Here is a 24,293-nt window from a genome sequence, read left to right as displayed (position 1 = left end):
AGCCCCGACCTGCTGGCGAGTTCGATCGCGGCACGCCGGGCCCGGCTGATATACACCACGAACCCCCCCCCCCCCCCCCCCCCCCCCCCCCCCCCACCTCCACATATTATTCTGTTTATGTTCCGGTTCGGTCAGAAGGACGCCGCTGCAGACGCACAGACACTCCTCACACGGCTGAAACGTGTGAATGTCTCTGTAATCAGGGCTGAAGCGGCCTCCGCTCTCTGAGGAGGCAGTGATGAACACTCCGATGAAGGCTGAGTGCCGCTTCACTCCCGACGCCTCCCTCTGCCTCTCACAGCGCTGTTAAAGCATTCCGAAAGCTGATTACGATGTGAGATCGTTCACCTCTGAAAGGTTAAAATGAACAAATGAGCAATGAAGGAAAAAGAGCTCATGGTGCTCTAAAATACTGCCAGGAAACAGGAAACTCTCCACCCTGAGCACGATATGCAGCCGATAAAATACCCATGATGCAGCATGGAGACTGCAGGGTTAAGCAGATGTGGAATTTATATGAGAAGCAGTACATTTTAATGTAAATGTGTGGAAAACGAAGTTACTAACGGACATTAGTGGACGCTTTCTGTTGTCAAAGAAATGATGTTATTTCAGTTTAGGAGTCATAGAGAGATCAGATCAGATCAGATCAGATCAGATCAGATCAGATCAGATCAGATCAGATCAGATCAGTTCAGATCAGATCAGTTCAGATCAGATCAGATCAGATCAGATCAGATCAGATCAGTTCAGATCAGATCAGATCAGATCAGATCAGATCAGATCAGTTCAGATCAGATCAGATCAGATCAGATCAGATCAGATCAGTTCAGTTCAATTTAGATCAGTTCAGTTCAGATCAGATCAGTTTAGATCAGTTTAGATACACTGTAAATATTAACAATGGAGAACTCAGACATTCATATGGACAGAACACCAAGTCAGGTTGTTATTATGGTCAACTCTGAAACTACCAAGTCAAGGAGAATCTGGATCAGGACCAGGACCAGGACCTGCGGCGATCTTAGCGTTTTCAGAAAGTGAGAACTTCCACCTTGGGAGCCGTTTTCAACAACTTGTCATGTAAACAAACACCCAAAACAGGACCAAAGTTTAGCATTTCAATTAATCTTCTTGTGTCAACACTGCTTTAATAGACCGAAAGGGAAAAGTTTCGCGTTCTCTCAACAGCAACATGACCAGACATGGACCAGCATGATGGATGAACTGGTTTTCAACCCTGATCCTGATCCTCCAAACCTCCGGCACTGCATGTTTTCCACGTCAGGACTCACAGCAGGACGTCTGTCGCTCTCTGTAGTCTCAGACAAGGCATGGGTCACAGCTGCACCTGGAAACATTCATTAACTTATAAGAGCCAAGAAATGCACGTTATTGTGTGAGAACACAAGTGAAACCCATCAGGATACCATGCATTTGATCAAAAACGACTGTTTGGTGAGAGAGTCCAGTCAGACTTCATCTCCTCCACTGGTGAATCAACTTTAGAGAATATGAAGAGTGAATTATTCTCTGCTTAAGCTGTTATCTTTGAATTCCTGACACAGTATTTCTAATCCTCAATCTGAAATACCTGCACCAACCTCATCTATTGAGAGTGTTGGAGCCGTTAGCTTTGGGGGCTTCGCTAACCGCCGCAGTTCTGTTTTCTCTCTTCGGCACCGCAGTCCGACCACAGCATGGCTGAATCTCAGTGTGGTTAACTCTCCATTCCCACAGGAAGCACTTTCTTTAATCACTCTTTTTTTCCTCACTCTGAGCATTTGTGGGATGTGCATGTCAACATGTTAACGCTCGCCTCTTTATTCCCGCCCATTCTCCAAATGAGCAGCGGGGATCATCCTGACAGATCCCTGTTTTTCTGTCTCGCCGTTTGGAGAGTCGCTAGCACCGTGCAATTTGGACACTAATCAATAGCAGCCTCGACCCGTTTCCGTCGGATTGCTTCTGTCTGATTGGAACAAAATGACAAAAACCGAAAAACAATCTTTGTTGACTGTGACTCTGCTGGTTATTTTCTGTGACACTCCACGACTTCCACTCTCGGCATGGATTGATGGGCATCGAGTCCTTTTCAAATGACACTGGATAGTTTTCATTTCCTCCCGGACGACTGATTCTCATTTGCACGCCGCGGACTCGCTGCATTTCCATTGAAGCCGCTCATTTTCAGCTCTGAATGCCTCTAACCACGGCGGCTGGCTGCTCACCTGCTCTCTCCTCCTGCCAGGACTTTGGGGACGACGGCTCGCTGTACATCACCAAGGTGACCACCACCCACATGGGGAACTACACCTGCCACGCCGACGGATACGCCAAACTGTTCCAGACACACACCCTTCAGGTGAACGGTAAGAGGCGTACGCACACACCCACTGAAGCTCCAGACTTGTTTCCTGTTCTCTGTCCATCATGAGGACCGTCCTGTCCTCAGACTGCTGGTTGAGGTTTGAGCAGTCAGTCTCTGGACTCAGATCTTGGTCTGCTGTCTGCTGGTTTGTTTGCGGCAGCAGGAAGCTGATGGCAGTGTTGGCTGACGGCGGGTTTCTTCTCTCTCAGTGCGTTCTGTCTTCACCTCGGAGATTTATGTCCTGACTTCAGTGTAACTGGACGGTATTATTCTCGTCTATGCAGGATGTTGTTACTGCGTCGCCGCCGATCCGGTGGACATAAATCTGAGCGGCACGCGGCAGCGTGCAGTAAAACTGAAGGATTGCTGAAACTCCGAGCGGCATTACGCTCAACGACGACGCCGGCTGTTAATTGGTCGTGACTTTTGGTTTCAGTGTCTCACCTAAACACTCCATCACGCGGACGGACCGGGACGAGGTCTGAACCGCCAACAGCTGAGTTATCAGGCAATCTACTCAATAAGCTGAGTCTCGGAGTCCGTCGGCTCCACCCAGTCGTCGTTTTCACTCCATCTGGACGATGTCCGACTTGACGGCGGCTCAGTTTAGCTCCGATGCCCAGTTCAAGTGGTTTAGCGTTGCGTTAATTGGCGGGGCCGCTCTGCAGATCCTGAGAGCGCCGAGACAGAGACGGCATGTGGGGCGAAAGGTGAAGTGGTGAATGTGAGTGTTTTCCTCCATTCCAGGCCCTAATGAGCCCAGCGTGAACCAGGCCCGCCGTCAGGGCAGCAGACTGGAGGTCTTCATTCCAGCTGACAGACGGCTGGTTCATCCTCATTCTTCTCGGGGATTACTTTGGGGTTAATTACCATGATATACAGGTTTTTCTATATCCCGCCGGCTGTGTGTGGAAACGGGGCTGACTCTCTGGAGACCTGTGTGACTTTTGGTTGTAATTAATGCCGTAACTTCCAGATGACCTTTTTACTCGAGACTCTAAGTTTCACATTGTGAGTGCGGATGGCGTCCCAGAGGACCCGCGATCGGCCCGCCATGACTACTGAGGCTTTCTAAAACTCAATTAGGCAACAGCTGAAATGGGATAATCCCACAGAAGTGGATTCACGATGCTGTCCATCACTCCGAGGCCACAGGAGGACCACAGGAAGAGCCTCATTCAGAACACATGATGGAATTTGCAGAGTAGAAATGCATTGAGAGGAACTTTTTGATTTCCCTGTGAAGCAGGACGCCGCTGCATGATAAAGGACGGTACGTCCGCCGTGAATTAGACCATTACTGAGTTGTGCGTTGATTCCTACACACAGCGGCTCATCACACTGTCACTTATGGATTTTATGGAGCGGTGTCCGGCTCATGCTAATGAAGACGGCGCTGTGCTCTCCCCGGGCGGCTCGCACTGACGGGATTACTCTTTATTTAAGCTCTGTTGTGTCTGCTCTCCCCTTTTCTTTTCTTTCTTCCTCCCTTTGTTGCATTGACCCCACTTCACCCTCCGGAATCAATAAAGTTGCATCCAATTTGTTCCGCGGCTACAAAGTTTGTCCACTCGGCCAACTTCTGCAGCAGAAAACAAATCATTGTTTCGGGGGGAAATTAATGAAAGTCTTGGTCGAATCGTCAAAGAAGTCATCCTGTCCTGCTGCTGGATAAATGCTTCTGTTTTTATGATTGAAAAACACATTTTCAAAACAGAAGTGGAAAGTTTCCTCCGTCCTCTAAGTCTTCATCTAATGTGAATTTACATGCAGCACATCCAGACACACTCAGTTTTGAATTTCCATTCATAACCTGACCTGCAGCACTCGAGGAAGACAATTTAGACACTTCAAACATGCAGTCGGTCATGATTTAAAGACATCAGTCTGATTTGAAAGCGTTACATCAGGTGTTAGAGATGACCTGACGGCTGAGTTTTCATTTCCATCTGACTCAGATGACCGTTCATCCCACTTTTAATATGATGATCTGTTCACACATCCATAGCAGTTCTTCCAATCCAGAGTTGGCGGGATCGAACCGGCATTCGTCTGCTGTGAGGCAGGACTCCTCACCCCACTGCACAAGCTTCCCAAAATCCTGATAAAACATCAGGTAGTTTACTCTAAATCATAGTCATAATCACATTTACTGCCAATTTCTCACTTACATCCGCTCAGGGAAACAATGTAAAAACAAGAATAACAGATAAATCTTGAGGATGATACACTGAACGAGCATAAAGTAGATCTGCTGGAGTCATCCTCCCGGTGTTACATCAAATACTAGCATTCATGAATTGATCTGCAGGAGTCGGCCAGCAAAAGAGGGAATTTAAAATGCAGTTAAGAGACTGATAAATTTATCTATAGCTATCATACTTGAGAGAGATTCCTGATACAACCTGGCGAGTGTTAGCAAGGCCGTCAGCAGCAGGCGGAGGAGAGAGACGAGCCACGGCGGCGGTCAGGAGAATCTTTAATACCAACGAGAGCGACTAAAGTAAGACAGACCGTAAATTATCTTCTGATGGAATATCAAGAAGAGAAGAGACATTTGGGCTCATGCACCAGTGATGCTACATGCTACATGCTAAAGAGTTTCAGGGCTCACACACCAGTGATGCTACATGCTAAGCATGATCATAGTCTAACTGATCCTCACTCACGCACATAGAAATAACATGCAAACTCCACACAGAAAGGCAGTGAGGACTCGTTTTGTTGATGTTTAGTATTTATATTGTGGTAAGAGGTGAATCTAATTAGAAAACAGGCTTCCAACAGAAAGCAGGGAAGTGGAACGAGCTCCTGACCAGACACTCAACTCAAGCTGCTGTTTGAGGCAGAGGAAAAAGACTTTCCCTGGAGATCCATTACACTTCTTAATTTCTGTCCCAGATCTTTTTTTATAACACCTCCGGCAGTTTTACTGCTCTCGCTTAGGTTTTACTCTGGAACAGTATTTCCCCTCTCTCTCTGTGGGATTTCCAGTTGCTGGATTCCGGCTCTGTCTGAGCCGGATTGCTCCCACATGAGTCCGGGAGGCGTCTAAACTCAGGTGAGAGAGCAATCACAGCGGAGAGAGAACGCTCCCGGCATGGAGTGTGTGTGTGTGTGTGTGTGTGTTCTTGTATTTCTATCCTTGTTGGGGCCAAATGTCCCCACAAGGATAGCAAAACGTGGAACGACGTGCCTTGTGGGGACCTTTTTCCGGTCCTAAGTAGGAGAAACAGTGTTTTCTTGACCATGTTGTTGTTACTGAAAAAAGTAAAAGTGCAAAAACATTTCTTTAGGGTTAGGCTTTATTGTGGTGTGGGTTAGGGTTAGGGTAAGGGTCAGGGTTAGGGGCTAGACATGAATGGGAGTCAATGGACGGTCCCCACAAGGATAGAAATACAAGACTGTGTGTGTGTGTGTGTGTGTGTGTGTGTGTGTGTGTGTGTGTGTGTGTGTGTGTGTGTGTGTGTGTGTGTGTGTGTGTGTGTGTGTTGGTCAGTTCCCACAACCCACTGGTTGTGACCATCTTGTCTTTTTCTGTCCTGCAGCCATTCGGTTTGATTGAAGAGTTGCTGCAGGTCCGCCAGGCTTAGTTGGAAATCTCCCAGTCGTGTGATGGCGAAATGGCCTCCTGCCATGCCATTTGTGTGTGTGTGTGTGTGTGTGTGTGTGTGTGTGTGTGTGTGTGTGTGTGTGTGTGTGTGTGTGTGTGTGTGTGTGTGTGTGGCGTCCTCACGCCGGCTCTTCTTTCTGAGCGCCGCGGCCAGCGGGAGCCTTGCAGAGTGATTGACGCCTGGCCGGGGAGCGTTATGATGGAGCTGTCAGGCCTGCTGTGTCACTTCCTCCTGGCAGCGGCTCTCCTGACGCTCTCAGAAACACGCCGCGGTGCAGCTTCCCTCCCGCCTCGTCCGAACTTCTCAGCCTTTCACGACTGTCTGAGCAGGGGGACGTGCTGATTTGCTCTGTGTAAACACTGACGGGCTGAGTAACTCCTCTCCTTCATGTAACGCGCGGCGTTTATTCACGTCTGCATGCAGAACTGCCCGTTCTGTCAATGCAGGCAGTTTATTTAGCATTTGTTGCTCCGGTGCATTCAGACAACGCCGAGCAGAACACGAGGGCAGAGCTGTCGTTTCCAGTCATCCGTCAGTAGGAAACAGATCACACACTCCGAATATCAACATCGTGACTCAGTTGAGGTCCAGTAACAATGTGAAGTTTTAGTGAAAACAGCGTTTCTGTAAGGTTTTGCGTTTACACAGCAACGGCAGGAATACTGAAGACAAGGCAGCCGCCATGCTGTGTGTTTGTTGTGTGCGTCTGTGGCTCAGTCAGTAGATAGTTGGTCATCTCTCAATTGGAAGGTTGCAGGTTTGATCTTCTCACATGCCAAAGAGTGCTTGAGTAAGACGCTGAACCCCAAACTGCTCCCAGTAAATGGACTGAGTTCCTGTCATGGCCGCCGCCTCCACTGGTTTGTGAATGTGTGAATGTGACTGACCACGTGACGTGACTTTTGCTGACTCAGTTGTAAAGCTAAATCCATTTACTTCCTATTTTGTAATGAAACTTCTTTAAAAAATTGTATTTTCAGTTGCTTCAAGCACCGCTGTTGCGTAAACTGACACCTAGAATGAAAGAAACTGAAGCATTTTCACTACAAATCATTGTCAGGCCCTTAGATTAAAGCACTTCACATTTTGATGTGATTTATAAAACATTAAATTCATTCTCGAAAGTCGTTTTGCAAAGTGAAATCCAATGTTTGACAGTTACCCAGTCACTGATTTGATTTAAAGAAAAATAAATTGTGAAATGTGGAATGTTAAAAACTAGGGATGTGCGAGTACCGATACCAGGTATCGGTATCGGGCCGATACTGGCCTTATTTCAAAGTATCGGGTACTCGTGAAGGCTACCGATACCAGCCACCGATACTCACGGCAAGAAAACCCCACGCGTAGTAAGCCCTCCTCACCAGCAATTGGCGGTAGTGCAACCGAATGGGATGCAAGCTGCCGACAAACATGAAAGAGGAAGAAGCTCCTCTCTGCAGGGCTTCACTGCAGCGGGCTGATTCTCCATGAGTCTCATCCAGAGCAGAGACAACAGGATGAATCCAGAACGGCTGCTCGTCTCACCAAAACTCCGCCGGTGTGGAAATTCTTTTATATAAGTGAAAACGAGCCGAGCTTTGCAGCATGCAAACTCTGCAATGCTAAAATTGCTAAAGGAGGTGCGCGATGTTGTTCATTTACCACTAGTAATTTGTTGAAACACCTCAGGGCGAAGCTTGTGGACGAGAGTCTGACGCTGTTGTGCTGGAAAAAAAGAAAACTCCGGCAGCAACTTGACGGCAAACTCTGCAGAAGACCGAGAAACTGAAGAGCAGAGATCCGAGAGCAGCACAAATAACACGAGCAGCTCTTTAAACTCAGGGGCTGTTCTATCTTTGACTTTAGTTCATAAAAAAAATCATTAAAATTAGTACATTTAAAAACCTTAGTTTATGTAAAGTGTAAAACTCAGGGAAAACTGTTTTATCTTGCACTTAATTTCATTTAAAAACCTTTAAAATAAGTTCATTTTATAAAGTGTATAACTTAGAGTTGTTTGTTTACGTCTTGTAATTCAGTTCATTTTAAAAAAAAAATTAAAATTCAGGGAAATTGTTTTATCTTGCACTTAATTTCATTTAAATAAGTGTAAACTCAGAGTTGTTTGTTTTATTTTTCAGACTATTATTTTGGACTTAAACATCGTGGCATGGGCTGCCTTTTTATTACAAATAAAATTCATTTAAAAAAATAATCTCATTGCATTATTTTAAATTTTATGTATATAAAGTATCGGTATGCAAGTATCGGTGAGTACTGAAGATGAAGTACTCGTACTCGGTATCAGTCTGAAAAAAAGTGGTATCGCATGTCCCTAGTAAAAATGTTATCCAGATATTCAACGTGACATTTTCTGTAAATTACAACAGTTACTGTTGTTAGAGTGTTGTTACAGGTGAGATATAAAGCTTCTCCGGGTTACGTGGCGGAGATTCAGCAGCTCTGATTTCATTTTGCCACATTTTGCAATCTTCTGTCGAAAATGGGAGAGATTTGACAATAAAAACAACGAGTGGGGATGTGGAACATATAAACCACAGAGAACACATGAACAGGCTTTAGAGAGGCGCCAATCCAGCAAGGAAGGACACAAATACACCACAAAAATACTACCTGTAGAAGGAAAGGCGTGGAGCATGAGTGTCCTGTGCAGAAATAAATGGTAAAAATATTCTCTTGTTATCAAAATGTTACTATAGACGCACAGCTCATCTGTATTAAAACACTCGTCAATAGATCATTGATTTTCTTATATAGCCGCTCTTTTTCAGACACGACAGGAATCATTTCTTGTTTCAAGCTGCTATCAGCGATGTTTTGAACTTCACTAATTAGACTTAATCATTTTAAATCACACAGGAAACTCTCCGTTTCTCCTGATAAAAGTGATTTGCCGTCTCGGTTTTAACTGCCGCGTCTCTCCGTTCCGTCATGGAGGATTCCGTCGTTAAAGTCTCTTTCTGGAGCCGCGGTGTCCGTCAGCGTGGCAGACGTCTTCCTCTCCCCTGTTCAGGGCCACAGAGGGACGTCACTGAAATAACGGAGCCTTTAACGAAGGACTGACCTTTACTTAGCTCCGCCGCCAGGAGAAAATTGTGAGGAAGCTGATTGAAGCGAGCTCCTCCTACAGGAGTTTTCATCTCCTCTTTAAAAACTCACAAAACTAGCAGATCTGCAAACGAGCCACAGCATGGAGGTAGATCGAGATCCGGCCGTCGATCTGACCTGCAGCAGCCTTCAGCTGGAGAAGGAAAGACACTTTCTGATCAAATCTGACAGAAAACCCGAGATCGGGGCATCAAAGCAGCCCAGAAGAGGCTCCAATCCAGACAAACCACCAAGAAAAGGGTTAAAATCCCTGAGAAAACAGATTTATTAGAAAGTATTTCAGAATAGCAGCTTTTCACTGCATTTTGGGCCAGAAAGGTTTGTTAAAATTGGCTTTATGTTGAGATTGGAGGTTATTTTCAGTAATAATTTGTTTAATTTTTGGATTAAATATATTTTTCAAACATATGCTCTGTGCCACAACAAAGATAAACCATGACTTCTGAATGAAGTGGTTATTATGGGTCAGTTTCACTGGTCTGATTCACTCAGGATGAAACCGGGCTGAATGTAAAACCTGCACTCTCAAACTGAAGGACGTCGCTTTAAGAACATCTTTTCAGGTTTTTAAGTCAGACTGCAATCATGAAAAGAAGGAGAGAAATTGATAATTTTTCCTGACTGATTCGTATTCTTCTCTCACCAAAGGAAATCATTTGTCCCTGAATTCCCACCGCATGCTGGAAGGGTCAGCTATCCCTGAAACCGCCATTAAAAATCTACTGAGCAGCGGCGCTCACCTGCTCCTCCAGAGCTCATCTCTGAAATATCAGCAGGCTGAAACTCCTTAAACAAGGGGAGTTTTTGAAATTATTCTCGTTTTCGTTCCCATTTCTGTCAGTGAAATCTGAAATCTAACTCAAACTTCTGACAGCGATGATCCACTTCTTCTCAGTTTTCACGCAGCCCTCTCACAATGTTGTGTTGAGTTAATTAAACATGTATATTGTGCCGTTCCGGGGAGGCCTCCTGCGTTCCAACCAGAAACTGGGCTGGTTTATTCGAGCCCTGGCAGGCGCTCAGTCCCTCCTCGCCACAGATGTTTGGTTGAACTGGATCGGCGGAGCCACAGAGGAGCGCCGATCAGTCCTCCTCTCACCTACTTTCTAATTACACCTCCACGCTCCTCACGTGCGCGCTCGCCGCTCTGCCGGCTCTGATTGGAACCAGGTTCACAGACCTCTTGGCAGGAAGCTGCAGCCGGTTTCGCCGTCTCAAATCACACAAGCAATTTACTTCAAAACTGTATGAAATGAGGAGTGGGCTCAATCTCACGCTATCCATTTTCCATCACTCTCAAACGCTTCTCCACGCCGCTGCGGCCTTCACAGAGGAGATCGGTCCTCAGATGAGACCTCTGGTCTCGACGTGGCGTATTGGACACGCTGCAGGCGGGGCTGTATTGATTTATTGATTTGTCAGCAGACTCGGCTTTTTCAGAATTCGGGTGAAGCAGTTCGCATTGTCAGAATTGTCACTGAGATGTCAGAAGTCGTGGAGACGGTCGCAGCGGGAGCTGCCTGGCAGCCTTTGTTGATGAATATTCAGGAATGATGAGTTCTGAAGAGGAATCGGGTGTTTTAGAGAGAAATGTCTGCTTTTGGGCAATGATCCAAAACACGAAGGAAAGACTTCAAAATCTCCGTCTGAAGAGGTTTGAACTGACCGGCAGTGCTTCCTCGTGTGGATCTCTGACGTCTGGCTGATCCACTCAGGTCTCCTCGGATATGAAGCTTGAAGACGTTGCAGCGAAAAGCAGCAGCAGGAGCCCAAAAGCTTCGAGATGACTTCAAAAACCTAAAAGAGGTGAAGCCCGAGGGCCAAAACCAGCCCAGCAGGGGGTCCAGTGTGGCAGAGGCTACAAAAACACCGTCTGGAACTCAGGACATGACATTCAGGAGTGTATTGTTCTCTGCAGCATGTTTGTGTTGTTTCATGATGAAAACAACCCACAGCACCTCCTGGTGGTGCTAGCATGCTGACTACATCGCTTAAAAACGTTTCTCATAAATGCAAACAATTTCTGAAACGAAAATGCAAAACTGATGTGTTTTTACTTCCGTTGTGTAAACGGAGCCTTATACAACGCTGAGACCTGACTGATCCATCAGCAGCAGCTTTAGCATTGTGAGCTGTAACCTGACTTCCTGTCAGCGTGACCTCTGACCTCATGAGCTGCCCGGGTGCCACAGTGTGGCATCTCTCCGCTGTTTGAATAGCTGCATTTAGCATTGAAATGACACATTTTCACATATGATACATTTCTTTGTACAAGAAAAAATGCATTTAGATTCAAAGTATCAACCTGAATTGTTATTAAAGTAGAAGCAAAGGCCTGTGGAAGCACAGGGAGAACATGCAAACTGCACAGGATGAGCCCCACACTGCAGCTACACTCAACACACATGGACTGAAGCTTGAATATTTTCAGCTTCAACATTATTGAGGAAAGTTAGTCAAAGAAAGTTTTTTTTCCCACTCAAAGTAAACTTTCGCGTGCTCCTTTTTTTCTCCAGTTTTGGGTATTTTACTAATTATTCTCCATGAAGATTATGCAGAATTGATTGATGCATATTTTTCTGCAGATTTCCCGGGTATGAGGGATAAAGTGAAGTCCACATTGGTCTGAATCTATTTCATGCACAGGGTTTTGAGCCTCTCAGGCTTTTCGCAGCTTTTTAAGAAAGCTTCTGCAGAATAAATCCAAAGTTTTTATTTCTTTTTCTTTTCAGGAAAAAGTTTTAAAATTCTAAATTACTCACCCGCGCTTGAATAAATACATGAATTCCCTCATTTAATTTCCATTTTAATCCAGGATATTTATTCCAGTCAGACTTTCCCGATGTGCAGCGGGTTTATCGGGCTTCTTTGTCTTCTCGGATGTTAGAACTGGAATCAGTTTTCCTGCTGGATGTCCTTCCTGACACGGACCGGGCTGTTTGAGGGTTCAAGCTGTGGCTCAGTGACCTGCAGGAGGACGACTCAAAGCAGAAAGCTTCTGGTCAAAAGGTCACGTCTCCTTTCATTGAGTTTACTGACATCAGGCCGCATCACTGACAGACAGCGAGTTCTCCTGGAGCAGCTGAAGATTTAACGGCAGGATGTTGGTTTCTGAGCTCAGGCTGCTGGTTTCAGTCGTCGTCACGACTTTCACAGAGTTGCAATAATCGGATTGACTGTTGAAATTAACAGCAGAGCGAAGGACACACAAAACACAAAGACAGCCATGATGTACAATTCCCTCTCCATTCTCATTTTGCAGTGCGGTATGACAGCGCGAGCTGAGCCGGCGTGCTGATCTCTCCTGTCAGACGCTCCCAGACTCCTCAGCACTCCGACTGCATCGCCTCCAACTCTTTTCAGTCCTGACCTTGGAATTATTAGCAGCCTTTAGCTGGAGGATTTCTGCGCTGCTCTGGGGCTCACGCGGGATTAGCATGTCAGAGATGTAATGAAGAATCATAAAAATCTTCAAAAACATCTTCAGCCGGCGCCAGTAGTTTAAGGCGGCAAAGGTTGAATTTGTTGAAGCATGAACGCGTCGGTGTAGCTCCGCTGCAGAGAGAAATCATTAACGGCGGCATTAACCGATCGATTAAACCCTCGGCAAAGCAGCTGGTGGAGTTTCAACACCAGAATCACGATATCAAGCAGTCTTCAGCTGGATCATAATCTGGATGATCAGAGGAGTGACAGAATCGGTTCTCACTGTCGTGTTGTGTCTCCACTCTGAAGACGGTTCTTTAAAAATCTACATTTTCCTTTTGGTTTGACCAGATCGGACCAGATCAAAGTCTGTAAACAAAGAACAAGCTGTAGAGCAGGAATACTGGAAGGAAAGTCAGCTAGATAGAAGATGTTACAGCAACTTGACATGAAAATCCTCCAAAATAAATCCAGGCAATACTAAAGGGATCAGGAAGTGTTTTAAATCAGGATTAGAAGAGTTCGACTCCACATATCGCTCACTGTGAACTGTCTTAATGCCGGGCGGACACTGTGCGATTTCGAGGGGATTTCACCCCGATTTTGCCGTCGCAGACCACGCTGCGTCATCGTGGCAACATCGTAGATGAGGAATTTGCCGGGGCAGTATAGTGTTTAAAGCAACATTGGCTGACTCAGTGCGGCTCAACGCTAATTCTAATTGCTAATGCTAACGTGAAACTATCATAGCTACAGTAAAAAAATATATAGTTTACATTAACGTTACCTCAAGCTCCTGGTGAAGGATGGACATCCCATAACGACCACGTCTCCTCAGCCATTCACGTACCCAAATCCTTTTCTTTTTTTTTTCCAGTTTCAGCACAGAAGACAGCGCACACAGCTGCAGCAACTTGCTGCCTGCTCGCCGTCTTGTTGTCATGCACGCTGTGGTTGTCATAGGAACGCGGAACCTTGGTTTTTCGTTGTTTACACTCGAGCACGTCGTGCCGTCACACGCCGACTGACGCCATGGTTGTCAATAATCCTGACCGACAGCAGTCGTACAGTATGAGTGCACATGTCGTCGGGTCAGATAGAGTACGAGTGACGAACCCAATCGTGCAGTGGGAGCATTTCTCCGACAGTCAGATTTCTAAAATCGTACAGTGTCCGCCCGGCATTACAAACTCTTTGAATCCAAGCGGAGTGTGAGCCATCCTCTGAAGTTTGGAGCCTCGCTGATAACCTGATTTCGTGGAAATTGAAAGAAGACGGTGGAGTTACTGTGTTTTAATTGAAAGACAGTAATGAGCAGAGGCCTTGCTCGACTGGACGAGAGGCGGCGTTAATGGGATCCTCCCGGCTCGTCCGTCTCTCGCAGCGCCGCGTTGATGAATGGCTTGTTGTTGGAGGACAGACGCAGAGATACACTGTTTGTCACGACCCCAGAATGAGTCGGTTCCACGCCGGTTCACTCAGAGTGGCTCCACGTGGAAAATCCTCTTCACATCCCGGTACTGATGATAAAATCCTCCAGTTCTGTCGTTTCCTTACCGGCTCGCTCCTTTCACAGTGCATGTGGTGATCCTCCTCAGTTTGTCAGAGAACAAGAGAAGAACAACACAGAACACACTCCGTCCTCTGGAACTGCAAACACACCGTTATTCCTCCTCTTCTCATGAGCTGATTTATTGTTCTGCTGGTGAAATGAGATAAGAGAGGAAAGCATTTCCCTCGGGTCGAGGAGGAGTCCTCACGTTGTTTTTCTCTTCATTACCATTTCCAGCTCTCTCCACTAAATATATTGTTAAACTTGTTTCAGTTGATGAATTCACTCTGACGCTGTATCGCCACCATCAGATATCAGCGGTTTGGAAGACGCTCCGTAATAATAACAATAAACGGCTGTAAAAGTTCTTTGAATAGGTTTAGTAATTACACAAAGAGGATGAAGTGTGCTGGCAGCTGCAGATGTTTCTCCCCAGTTAGAGTGTTTTAAAGGAGGGTGCAGATGTAGGTTCCAGTCTGCAGAGGTGACGGCTCTTTTCCATGCAGACATCGATCAGCCGTAACATTATGAACACCTGCAGCACCATATTCAGGGCTCGTCGATGAACAGACTCCGTCGAAGCCCTGAAGGTATCAGCTGATTCCAGCTCCTCATTGAGTTCAAACACACTTCATTTCTTTTCTATTTTATAGATAATCCTCCATCTTGTCATTATCACTGATATAAGATTCATAAATCCATAGTTTTAATTAGATAACATATAAAGTCTGTATGTTCCGTTTCATATCATTTAAAAGACAATAAATTCCAAGCAGCGCAGCAGAATTATTACTTCTGGATTGAATTTGTGGATTTTTAGAGGTGCAGCACACACATCGTTTAATTTCCACGTAGCTGTAAAGGTTGGCGGCTGGAATAACTTCCAGCTGTCAGGCAGATTGAAAAATGACGCAGCTGCAGATTGGAGCCTGCGACTCACAGGTTCAGTAAACAGAGCGCTTCTCAAGTGATTCACGGTGAACCGAAAAGACGAGAGCAGACTGAAGCACAGGAGGCGGTCAGGAAGCGTCACTGCTCACAAAGAAACCAGGACGAGGCTGCTGTCAGCAGGGAGAGCATGTGGGAGGAGATCACTGTCTCCATGGGCTCCACTGGGTGGGAGCTGGAGTGTGTGTGGACCGCGGAGCTCCAGAGACCAGATCTGTTACCAGATGGCCTTCAGCGCTTCGACTCACCTGGCTGGTGGAGGCTTCCTCTGACCCGGAGCCAGTCTGAGGAAAACAGGAGCAAGACGCAGGAGGCTGCGAGCCGAGGCTGCAGACTCCAGAGGGACCGAGGAGTGGATCAGATGTCCCGGAGTGAACCCCCTCAAACGGGACGGGTCGACTCTGAGACGCTGCATCGTTTCAGGGATATTAACGTCCGTTCAGTGTTTATTCAGACATTTCCAGACACTCTGGGGGAAAAAGGCAAACGAGGCCTTCGGAGCCCGACAGCGCAACATGATGAGGACGACTCAATAAACAGCTTTATTATTCACTCTGCCTTTCAAATGTGAACTAGAATGTGTCACTCAGAGAGGGCAGACCTCCGCCACACGTCAAATCAGTCACCGACAACAATAAGAACACCATATATAAATATAACTAAGCAGATGTAAACAAAGCCTGTCATCAATTTAAGACGTAGTACTGAGGCCCTCTGCTGGATAGATCCAGTACTACACTGGTCAAATGAAGGTCGTCACTCTAACGTAACTCAGCAATAAAAAAACTACACAATGACGGACATGCAGACGTGTGATTTTGTCGTGCTGCTGCGCGACTGTTCCGTCCGTGAAACAGGTCCGACTAGGAACTAAAACTAAAGTTCTGCTGGGCGGTACACCCTATCGGTCAATGATAAAGAATGCTTTAAAAAATTCCTGGATCCAGACAGTGATCTGGATCATCACCAAAATGTAATGTATTCTAAGTTAGGCCAAGACCCACCTTTCCACAAAGTTTCACTGCAATCCGTCCATCAGTTTTTCCGTAATGTTGCCAACAAACCAACCAACAAACCAACAAAGCGAAGTGATTACATAACCTCCTTGGCGGAGGTAATAAAGAAAAACTTCACATGATATTAAAGCAAGATCGAAGAGTTAAATTTGCTCAAATTCCATCTTCATCGTCGTCCAGCGGCATGAACCAGCGGGGCCCCGCGAGGGGGGCTCCTCAGCCTTCCTGGGCTGATGGGTGTTGCTGTCAACACTGTTCTTCTGACTGTCAGCTGAGAAACTCCACTCTGTGATGGAGTTCTGCTGAAGCTGGAAGGATGAGAATTTATTCCGACTCTTTCGTTCCATTTCCTCCATGTCGGCCTCTGGGTGTAACCCGCAGCAGATCCTCAGCCTGTGCATAAATACGTATTATTAATGCATTTGGTGCTTTATTGATTTATGCTAATTTATGTTTTTTGGATGTAGGAGATGTTTGTTGTTGTAAACAAGGGACCGTCCAGCATGACCGCCTGGTAATGAGCACAAACTGTTTCCAGAGAAAATGACAGTCAGTCTCGGCAGATGTTTTCTCTCTTCTGTCATTTCTTCTCGCTCCTGACAAAAGGTTGATGAAAAGCAGCGGCTCAGATGAAATCAGTGCAGGTTTCCTGCTTCGCTGTGGAGCTCGTGAACCTGGCTGCAGAAACACTCGGTGTGACTCAAACTTCCCGGCTTCACGTGAAGATGCTCAACACGTCTGCTCTTTTCTCCCTGTCCTGCAGTTCCGCCGGTGATCCGGGTTTACCCGGAGAGCCAGGCGCGGGAGCCCGGCGTGACGGCCAGCCTGCGGTGCCACGCCGAGGGCATCCCCGCCCCCCGGCTGGCCTGGCTCAAGAACGGCGTGGACATCGCCAGCAAGCTGTCCAAGCAGCTCACCCTGCAGGGTGAGGCCGGCCTCCCGCGCCCTGAGGGAACCGCTACGTCAGACGGGACGCTTCACCCCTCTCTCTGTTCGTCTCTTTTCTCGGTGAAGCTAATGGAAGCGAGGTTCACATCAGCAACGTGCACTTCGAGGACACCGGCGCCTACACCTGCATCGCCCGGAACCAGGCGGGCGTGGACGAGGACATCTCCTCGCTGTTCGTGGAGGACTCCGCCCGCAAGACCCGTATGTATGAGTCCTGAACCGGCGCCGTCAGTGATGGACGGAGCTGCTCAATAGTTTATGTCCTGCGGGGCGGCGGCGGCGGGACGGGGGAAGGTTCTGTCTTCACTCCGCTCTGAGGAGGCGCGGCGCTCGCTCTGCTCTCGGCTCACAAACCGAATCATATTTCAGCTTCATTTCATCAGTCCTTCTTTCAAATGCATATTATGGGTTTTCATTTTTTATTGAGTTGATTGAAGCAGGAACAGAGACGGAATCCTTTCATTGTCACTGACTTTTTTCATAATTTAAACGTTTCACACAGATAGGAAAAGTTTTGATTTAAAAAAAAATATTTGCAGATATTTTCATAGAGAGAGAGAGAGAGAGAGAGAGAGATAATAGGTTGATAGAGAGACATTGATCCCTTTGTTAAGGCACCTGGATAAGTTACTTTAAAGATTTAATAATCAAATTATATATTGCAGACATTAATACCTCAATTTTAATTTGAAAGTGAGAATGTATGTTTTTTTTATTGTTAAAACAGTTGAGAATTTAGGAATAAAAAGATATAAAAAATTTTTTTTTCAAATGTTGCACAGTGAGGTTGAAACATATTAATATAAAAGATATTGACATATTTTTTCTTTTAACTTAATCAAAATATTTCATAAGCATTTTATAATAATTTCCAGATATTGATTGGTTCATTTATTTGATAAATTTAGATTAAAAAACAAACTTATTTGCACATATTGAAGGGTTTCAATTTTTTTTCAAACAATAAAGCACAAACATTTCTTTTTTTCATTTATTAAGTTTGTGATTGATTAATGGATCGATTGGTCATTGAGCCTGAAAATGCTGAGATGAACTCAGGTTAAATAAATACATAAAATGTCCAAAAGCAATCACAAATCACATCTCATGGATATGTGTACATTTTTCCAGCGGGTTGCTGAGCAGAAACCTCCTGAACAGGTCGCTTCCTCGTCCACAGCTGGATTGTTTCCCTCCTCCTACCAGATGTGTCTCGCTCAGCGGCGTCCGTTGAGTAGTTTGACATTTGGGATTAATTTTCAGCTGTCAGTAAAATATGAATTTGCAACATCTGGACTGCCACATAACCTTATTATTCACATCCAGAAAGCTTTTTTCCACACAAACAATCTGGTCTTGTTTCCTGCGCTCGGTCTCGGTCGCTCGCCGTAATTAGCGCTGACCTTCTCAGAAATGTCAGAACGCGTCTTCTGGGGCCGTGACCAGTTGTTGGACTGTTGTAATTAGAGTTTTCCAAAGAGTACACGGCTCCGGTCTGCAGTCCGGTCACAGCTCCGCTCAGATGTGATCCCTGCAGAACCGCTTGATCCGCCCCGCCGTCACGCTTCACAGGACCCGGCTGGCCGGGGTCAGAGGTCGGCGCCGTGCTTTGAATCTTTTGAAGCTCTACCGCAGGCCAAACGGCTGCTGGACGGAGGTTTGATCGGCCGAGCGGCCCCCGCAGGACGGAGGTTCAAAGAGATGTCAGCAGATAGATCGGCTCGGCTGCACGGCCGCTGTGATGGAGGACAGGAAACACCGACTTTACCGCACGTCTCGGCTGAATATACGACACACTGGACACTCCACACGCTGTTCCTGACACACACACACACACACACGGACAGCATGTCGCTGGGGATCGGTGTGGAAGCAGCTCTGGGCTGCAGACGTTTCTGGAAAAGATCTGCAGCCTTCAGTCTCGAGAAAACGAGAACGTTTATGTATGCTCATACGGTTACCACGGATACGGGCTGGACGAGGCGGATTAGGCTCATTTAGGCAGATTAGTGAAGAAGTTACATGAAGTCATTGGTTCTGCTTCAATAACTTCCTCTTTTTGTAAGTTTATAAGTTTTCAATTGCGATACACACACACACACACACGCACACAGACACACGAGTGTTTAATTTAGAATTAAACTTGACCTTTTGGCCCACTGAGCTGATCAATCAGGCGGCTCTCTCCGGGCTTCTCTGGTGATTGCTCGGTGAGGCCGGATCGGCGGGGCTCTTCCCACGCTGCGAAAACATGAAACATGTCTGCCTTTGATGGTACGGCCCGCTCTGCTGCAGCACCACGAGTTAATGAGCTGCTATTGTTCACTCCTAATCATGATTCCACTTCAGAGGAGGATTATGTTCAAGTCAGTGGTGAGACTCAAAGCCGACACAAGACCGAAGAGACACAATCAAGTCTGCTTGAGAATGAAACTTCTTAACAAATACAGATGTAGTGCTATGAAAGTACAACAGAGGAAAATTATCAAGAGAATATGATGGTTCAATAAAAACACCGTAACAGCTGGCTTCCAAATTATATTTTATTAGTTTATATTATTATTTACTTGCGTTTTGCCCCAGCAGCTGCTCCGTCAGGTCATTTTCTTTCAACAGCTGAGAAAAGTTTGAATCAAGAATAGCAAGTCTTGTTGGAGTTTTTTCACTGAGTCACTTATTCCAGCGGGATGAAAGAGGAAAGGTAGAAAGAGGTGGTCTGAGGACAAGAGGGGACGGCCGGGTCTTTCAGCCGTGCAGAGGCTTCTGGACGAAGGAGGTGAAACAAACAAACACCAGACTCATTAAGTCTGGGCGGGCTCCGTTTGCATTGTGTCAGAGTTTGATCAGCTGCTGCAGGCGGACAGCCGTCCTGATCGGAGGAGGGGCTCGGCTGGGGCTTTTCTGGGAAACCTGTCGATAGATCGGCCCCGGAAGCCCGGGCGGCTCGGAGAACGGCTGCTGTGTAATGTGGTGTTCAGTGTTAATGCAGTAAAACTAATCAGACGCCAGCGGCGGTGGCAGCGGCAGCGGCGGCGGCTTTTACCTGCACGGTCATCTGCAGTGGATACTGAAGTGTTTAACAAGCAGGCAACATTACAGAAATATGAGCGTGGATTCGCTGTGGGTTCATCAGAGCAAACCAGCCAGCGTGAAGCGGAAGAGGCTGGATGTTGTCCTGTCGGAGCGACACACTCACAGCCCCCTGCTCTTTAACTGGACGGACCGTATCATCACACACACACATCCTTCATTTCCATGTCTGGAATCGCTGACGTGTAGACGAGTCGAAGTAAAGCGAGTTCCTGTCAGAGTGAAGTGAGAAGTCCTGCTCCATCCGACGCTGGACATGAGAGAGAAAACATCTGCAGAGGATTTCAAACTGTGACTCAGCTTCACAGGAAATCTCTTTTTCTTTCAGTTCTTCAGTGGATTTTTCTTCTCAATTAAGAAAAACTATCCCAAACAGATTTTATTATGAAGGAATTATCATTTTGTTTCTTCATTGAGTAGAAGCCTGAGAATGAATCAGCCTCTGCAGCTCTAATCACTGAAAGTTTAAATGTTAATTATGAAATACGACCCAATGATACATAACAGTGTTTAAAAAGCAATGCTCTGACAACGGAAAGCTTCATTTTTTGTTGCGTTCACAAATAAAGCCTTGTTTATTCTTGTTTTTTTTGCATCAGTCAATGAGAAAACGTTCCTCCCTGTTCCACTAATCTCATTGCAAAACACCGAATTTATGGAAAGAGGAGAACCGTCTGCTGCGCACTGTTAAAAAGGAATCAGGAAGCAAATAAGAATGAAACAATGCAAACAGAAATATGCTCTCATGATTGAATATTTGTTTCCAATGTTCAATATTTGGTATTTATCATTGCCTTGGTCAATGGATGGATGGAATGTTTTCCTTCCGGTCAGCAGAATTTGAATAATTTCTCTGAGGACTGGATCTGCAGTGGAATCCCACCATAAGTCTAAAACGTTGATCTGTGGTGGGATGCAGAGGTTTTCTGGCTTCATCTACATTATTAAAACAGGCCTTTACGTATGAAGAACGCCGTGGATCATCCGTCCATGACGCCGCCCTTCATCTGAACACCGACTCAAATGGGACTCTGTGATTACTCCTGGAAATGTTTCAGAAATCTCGCTTGCTGGAAAGTAATGGTCTCACTCTGCGAAATCGTTGTTTATGACCCGCCTCAGGCGCCTCATTCCAGCACTTGAATAGGAGCGAGATGGAGCTGAATCGCTAACGAAGCCCGTTGTCAAAGCGCTGAAGGAGGCATTAAGCCGGAGATGAACTGAGAGACACGGCGAGACGAGGCGGGCGCCGGCGATCCTCTTCTGATCGCCTCAGCGCAGACGAGCTTGAAGGTCGAAGCTGCTTCTCCCTCACGTCGAGCCCGGCTCCGGCCTGTTTGGGAAAACCTGAGCAGTCAGTGTTGTGAGATGTCTTTAACAGAGGCTGTCACCAGCAGGCAGAGCGCCATCCATCTCTGACAGTCTGCCGCTAAACCGGCATAAATATCTGCCCTTCGCCGTCTGCCAATTATTTCTGCAGTGTCGGAGATCTGCTGCTCTCACAGCTTCAGTTTCGTCTCTGCACGCTGCAGCTCTTCAAGCCTGGAATCAGAGCTCTGCAGGCTCCGCGGCGAACATCTCCGACGCCAGTGGACTGCAGGATCCATTAAATCATTACAGGCCGAGTCAGTGAAGCCGTCTGGTTCGCATGTTTTCAAACTCTTCATCCCTACGTTTATTTCGTTTGACTCTTTTAGTCCCAATGAGATCACATGGAAGGAAAATTTGAAATACATTCAACTCAGTGATTCTTCGCAGTCTCTGAATGATGAGCAGAAATTTAAAAAGTCCTCCGTGTCTCTGAGCACCGCTGCTCTATCGGCGCCAAACTGACAGTAACTCCTCATTGTTACTTCAGATCAAACATGCGGATCTGTATGAGGAACTAAAGGACGGAGGACATTGTTCCTCATCAAATTACCAGCCGCTAAAGTTTTCTCAACTCTGGTTTTGTTTCCTGGATTTATTTCTGTGCTTCACATTCTGGTTCCTCGGCTTTGTGCCGCACGGCTCCCAGTGAAGCTCGTTATTTAATAAATGACCTTTACGCACTCCGGCAGTAACGGAGTGAACCTTCAGAGCGGAGTTCTAACTCTGTATTTCATCTGACGTCACTTCAGAAAGATATTAAAGCTGTTTCCATTAGCATGGTGAACATGCAAACTCCACTTCCATGGGACGATTATAGCAAAGCTCAGCCCCAGACTGGAGCCAGGAGGCTCCATGTTCTGAATCAAGATGGTGAACCACTTCATCTCTCTGGATCAACTACGTGAATATAACTAACCAAACCTTTAAAAATGAAGATACTCAATCAAAAACGTGTCTTTTGTCGGAGTTTGGCGCAGCAGGAAGTGTTTCAGATTGTTCCTGATGATTCTGAGGTAAAAACCGACTGAAGGTGAATCTTCCTTCAGAATGAAACATTAAAAGCCGTTAATCATCCTTTAATGATCTTCCCGATGATGGTTTTCCACACCTCGTCATCTTCGCCCCGCTGCGGCTCTCCGACGCCGAGCGGTTTGTTGCGATCAGACGAGGCGGGGCTCGATTCCACGGCTCCAGATGGAGGGAGGATCTAATCACCAGGATCCTCCGCTGGAGTGATTGGCTGGAACAAAGCCCTGAACTCTCCCGGGAAGCGTCTTCACGCGGCTCTTTTCATTCTCCGCCATGCGCCGTGCTTTGGGCTCCACGTCCGACCTCACAGGAGAGCGAGTCTCGCCAGAACGGCGCTCAGAGGCGTCCCTGTCCTCCGCAGCAGTCTGGACACGCTGTCTGCAACAAGCAGCTCAAACAGCTGAGGCTCAGGATCCAGCTCTGTCAGATGATCATAAATCCAGTGGAAAGTTTAAACGCCTTTAAGCTCTCCTTACAACATGACGGCTCATGAATATTTCCCGTGGTTCTGCGGAGGATTGATCTAATAGTGATGATCTTCCTGAATCCGTCACCAGTGCAAAGGACAGAGCGACAGCGCCGCGTCCAAACCGATCCTCAATCATCACGTTGAACTCAGGCTGGACTGAACGGTCAAACCATCATGAAGCTCCAGTAGTGTTTGTCCAGACTCACCCCGCACCTCCCAGAAGACCGAGCAGCCAGGACGGCCACGGCGGCGAGCTTCACGGCGCCGACCGGAAGAGGAGACGACCGCGGACGACGTGGCAGAGGACACTTCAGGCCGACCTGAGATCAGCCGACACGGACGTCCTGCGGCTGAGCGGTGGACGTCACATGACCGGCTGGAGCAGCCAGAGCGAACCGAGTGTTTAAAAATCAATGATTCATGTTACAGCTGAGCAATAACGAAGCTCCACTCACATCTCAGAGCTTCACAGATAATTTACTGACAGAGACACGGGAAGCAAAACAGTGATGAGTTCAGGTACAAACCAGGTGTGTGTGTTTGTGTGTGTGTGTGTGTGTGTGTGTGTGTGTGTGTGTGTGTGTGTGTGTGTGTGTGTGTGTGTGTGCGCGCTTTCTTTGATCGTCGCTCCATTTTGTCAGCAGCTTCTGTTTGTGAGATGAAGCACAAACACTTGAGGAGAATTTCATTTCTCAAGTTTGAATTTTTCAGGCTTTATTTTCCCCCACTAACTTATATTTTTATTTATTTATTTATTCTTCTGAATCTGGGGGATTTTTCTCAGAGGATTAAGTCTTTTCAATCCTTTTCTTCCTAAAGAGATGATACAGCCTTCAGTCCTCACGGCTCCGGCTCTAATTCAAGTGCAGTCAGAGCCGTGATTCTGAACGCTTCCTCGCTCAGCCGGACTTTAAATGGTTCTGCTGGGGACTCGCTGTTGAAGTTAGCCTTCAATGATCCAGCTCAATAGATTCAGCACAGAGCTGCAGACGCAGAGGGAGATTAGAGAGGAGAAGGAATCTGAAAACTGGAGGCTGATGATGGTATGGGTTAAATATGAAAGGTGGGAGGCTTGTGGCTTTGTCTCGGTGGGGATTTGATCTCCGGGTGACCGGCGGCCGTTTGTAGTGTGGAGATGAGACGGGCTGGAAATCATGTTTATACATTAGTATTCATTGTGGCACCGTTCGAGGCAAAGCCTCCGCCAGAGACTCTCTGTCAGGGCGGGGAAATTTCAGCACATCACATTGCTTTTTGTGACTTTTTCTTCTGCTGTCTGAGTTAATTTTGCTCCCAGTGGAGGACCGAACCGTCAGGCCCGCTCAGATCTGCTCAGTGTGGATTTATC

General features: G+C 46.6%; 1 protein-coding gene across 1 annotated transcript in view; it reads left to right on the top strand.

Moving 5' to 3' along the window:
* fstl5 (follistatin-like 5) overlaps positions 1 to 24,293 on the top strand; it is a 172,681-nt gene that overhangs the window by 113,095 nt on the left and 35,293 nt on the right. Inside the window, exons 9-11 of the mRNA XM_030107254.1 lie at positions 2,252 to 2,372; positions 16,802 to 16,963; positions 17,053 to 17,187. Coding sequence (XP_029963114.1) covers positions 2,252 to 2,372; positions 16,802 to 16,963; positions 17,053 to 17,187 — 418 coding nt within the window. The remainder of the gene's footprint in view (positions 1 to 2,251; positions 2,373 to 16,801; positions 16,964 to 17,052; positions 17,188 to 24,293) is intronic.

This window comes from Salarias fasciatus, chromosome 2, assembly GCF_902148845.1.
Source record: "Salarias fasciatus chromosome 2, fSalaFa1.1, whole genome shotgun sequence".
Taxonomy (NCBI): Eukaryota; Metazoa; Chordata; class Actinopteri; order Blenniiformes; family Blenniidae; genus Salarias; species Salarias fasciatus.
Note: the sequence above shows the minus strand (reverse complement) of the source record. Positions and strands in the feature narration are given on the sequence as shown.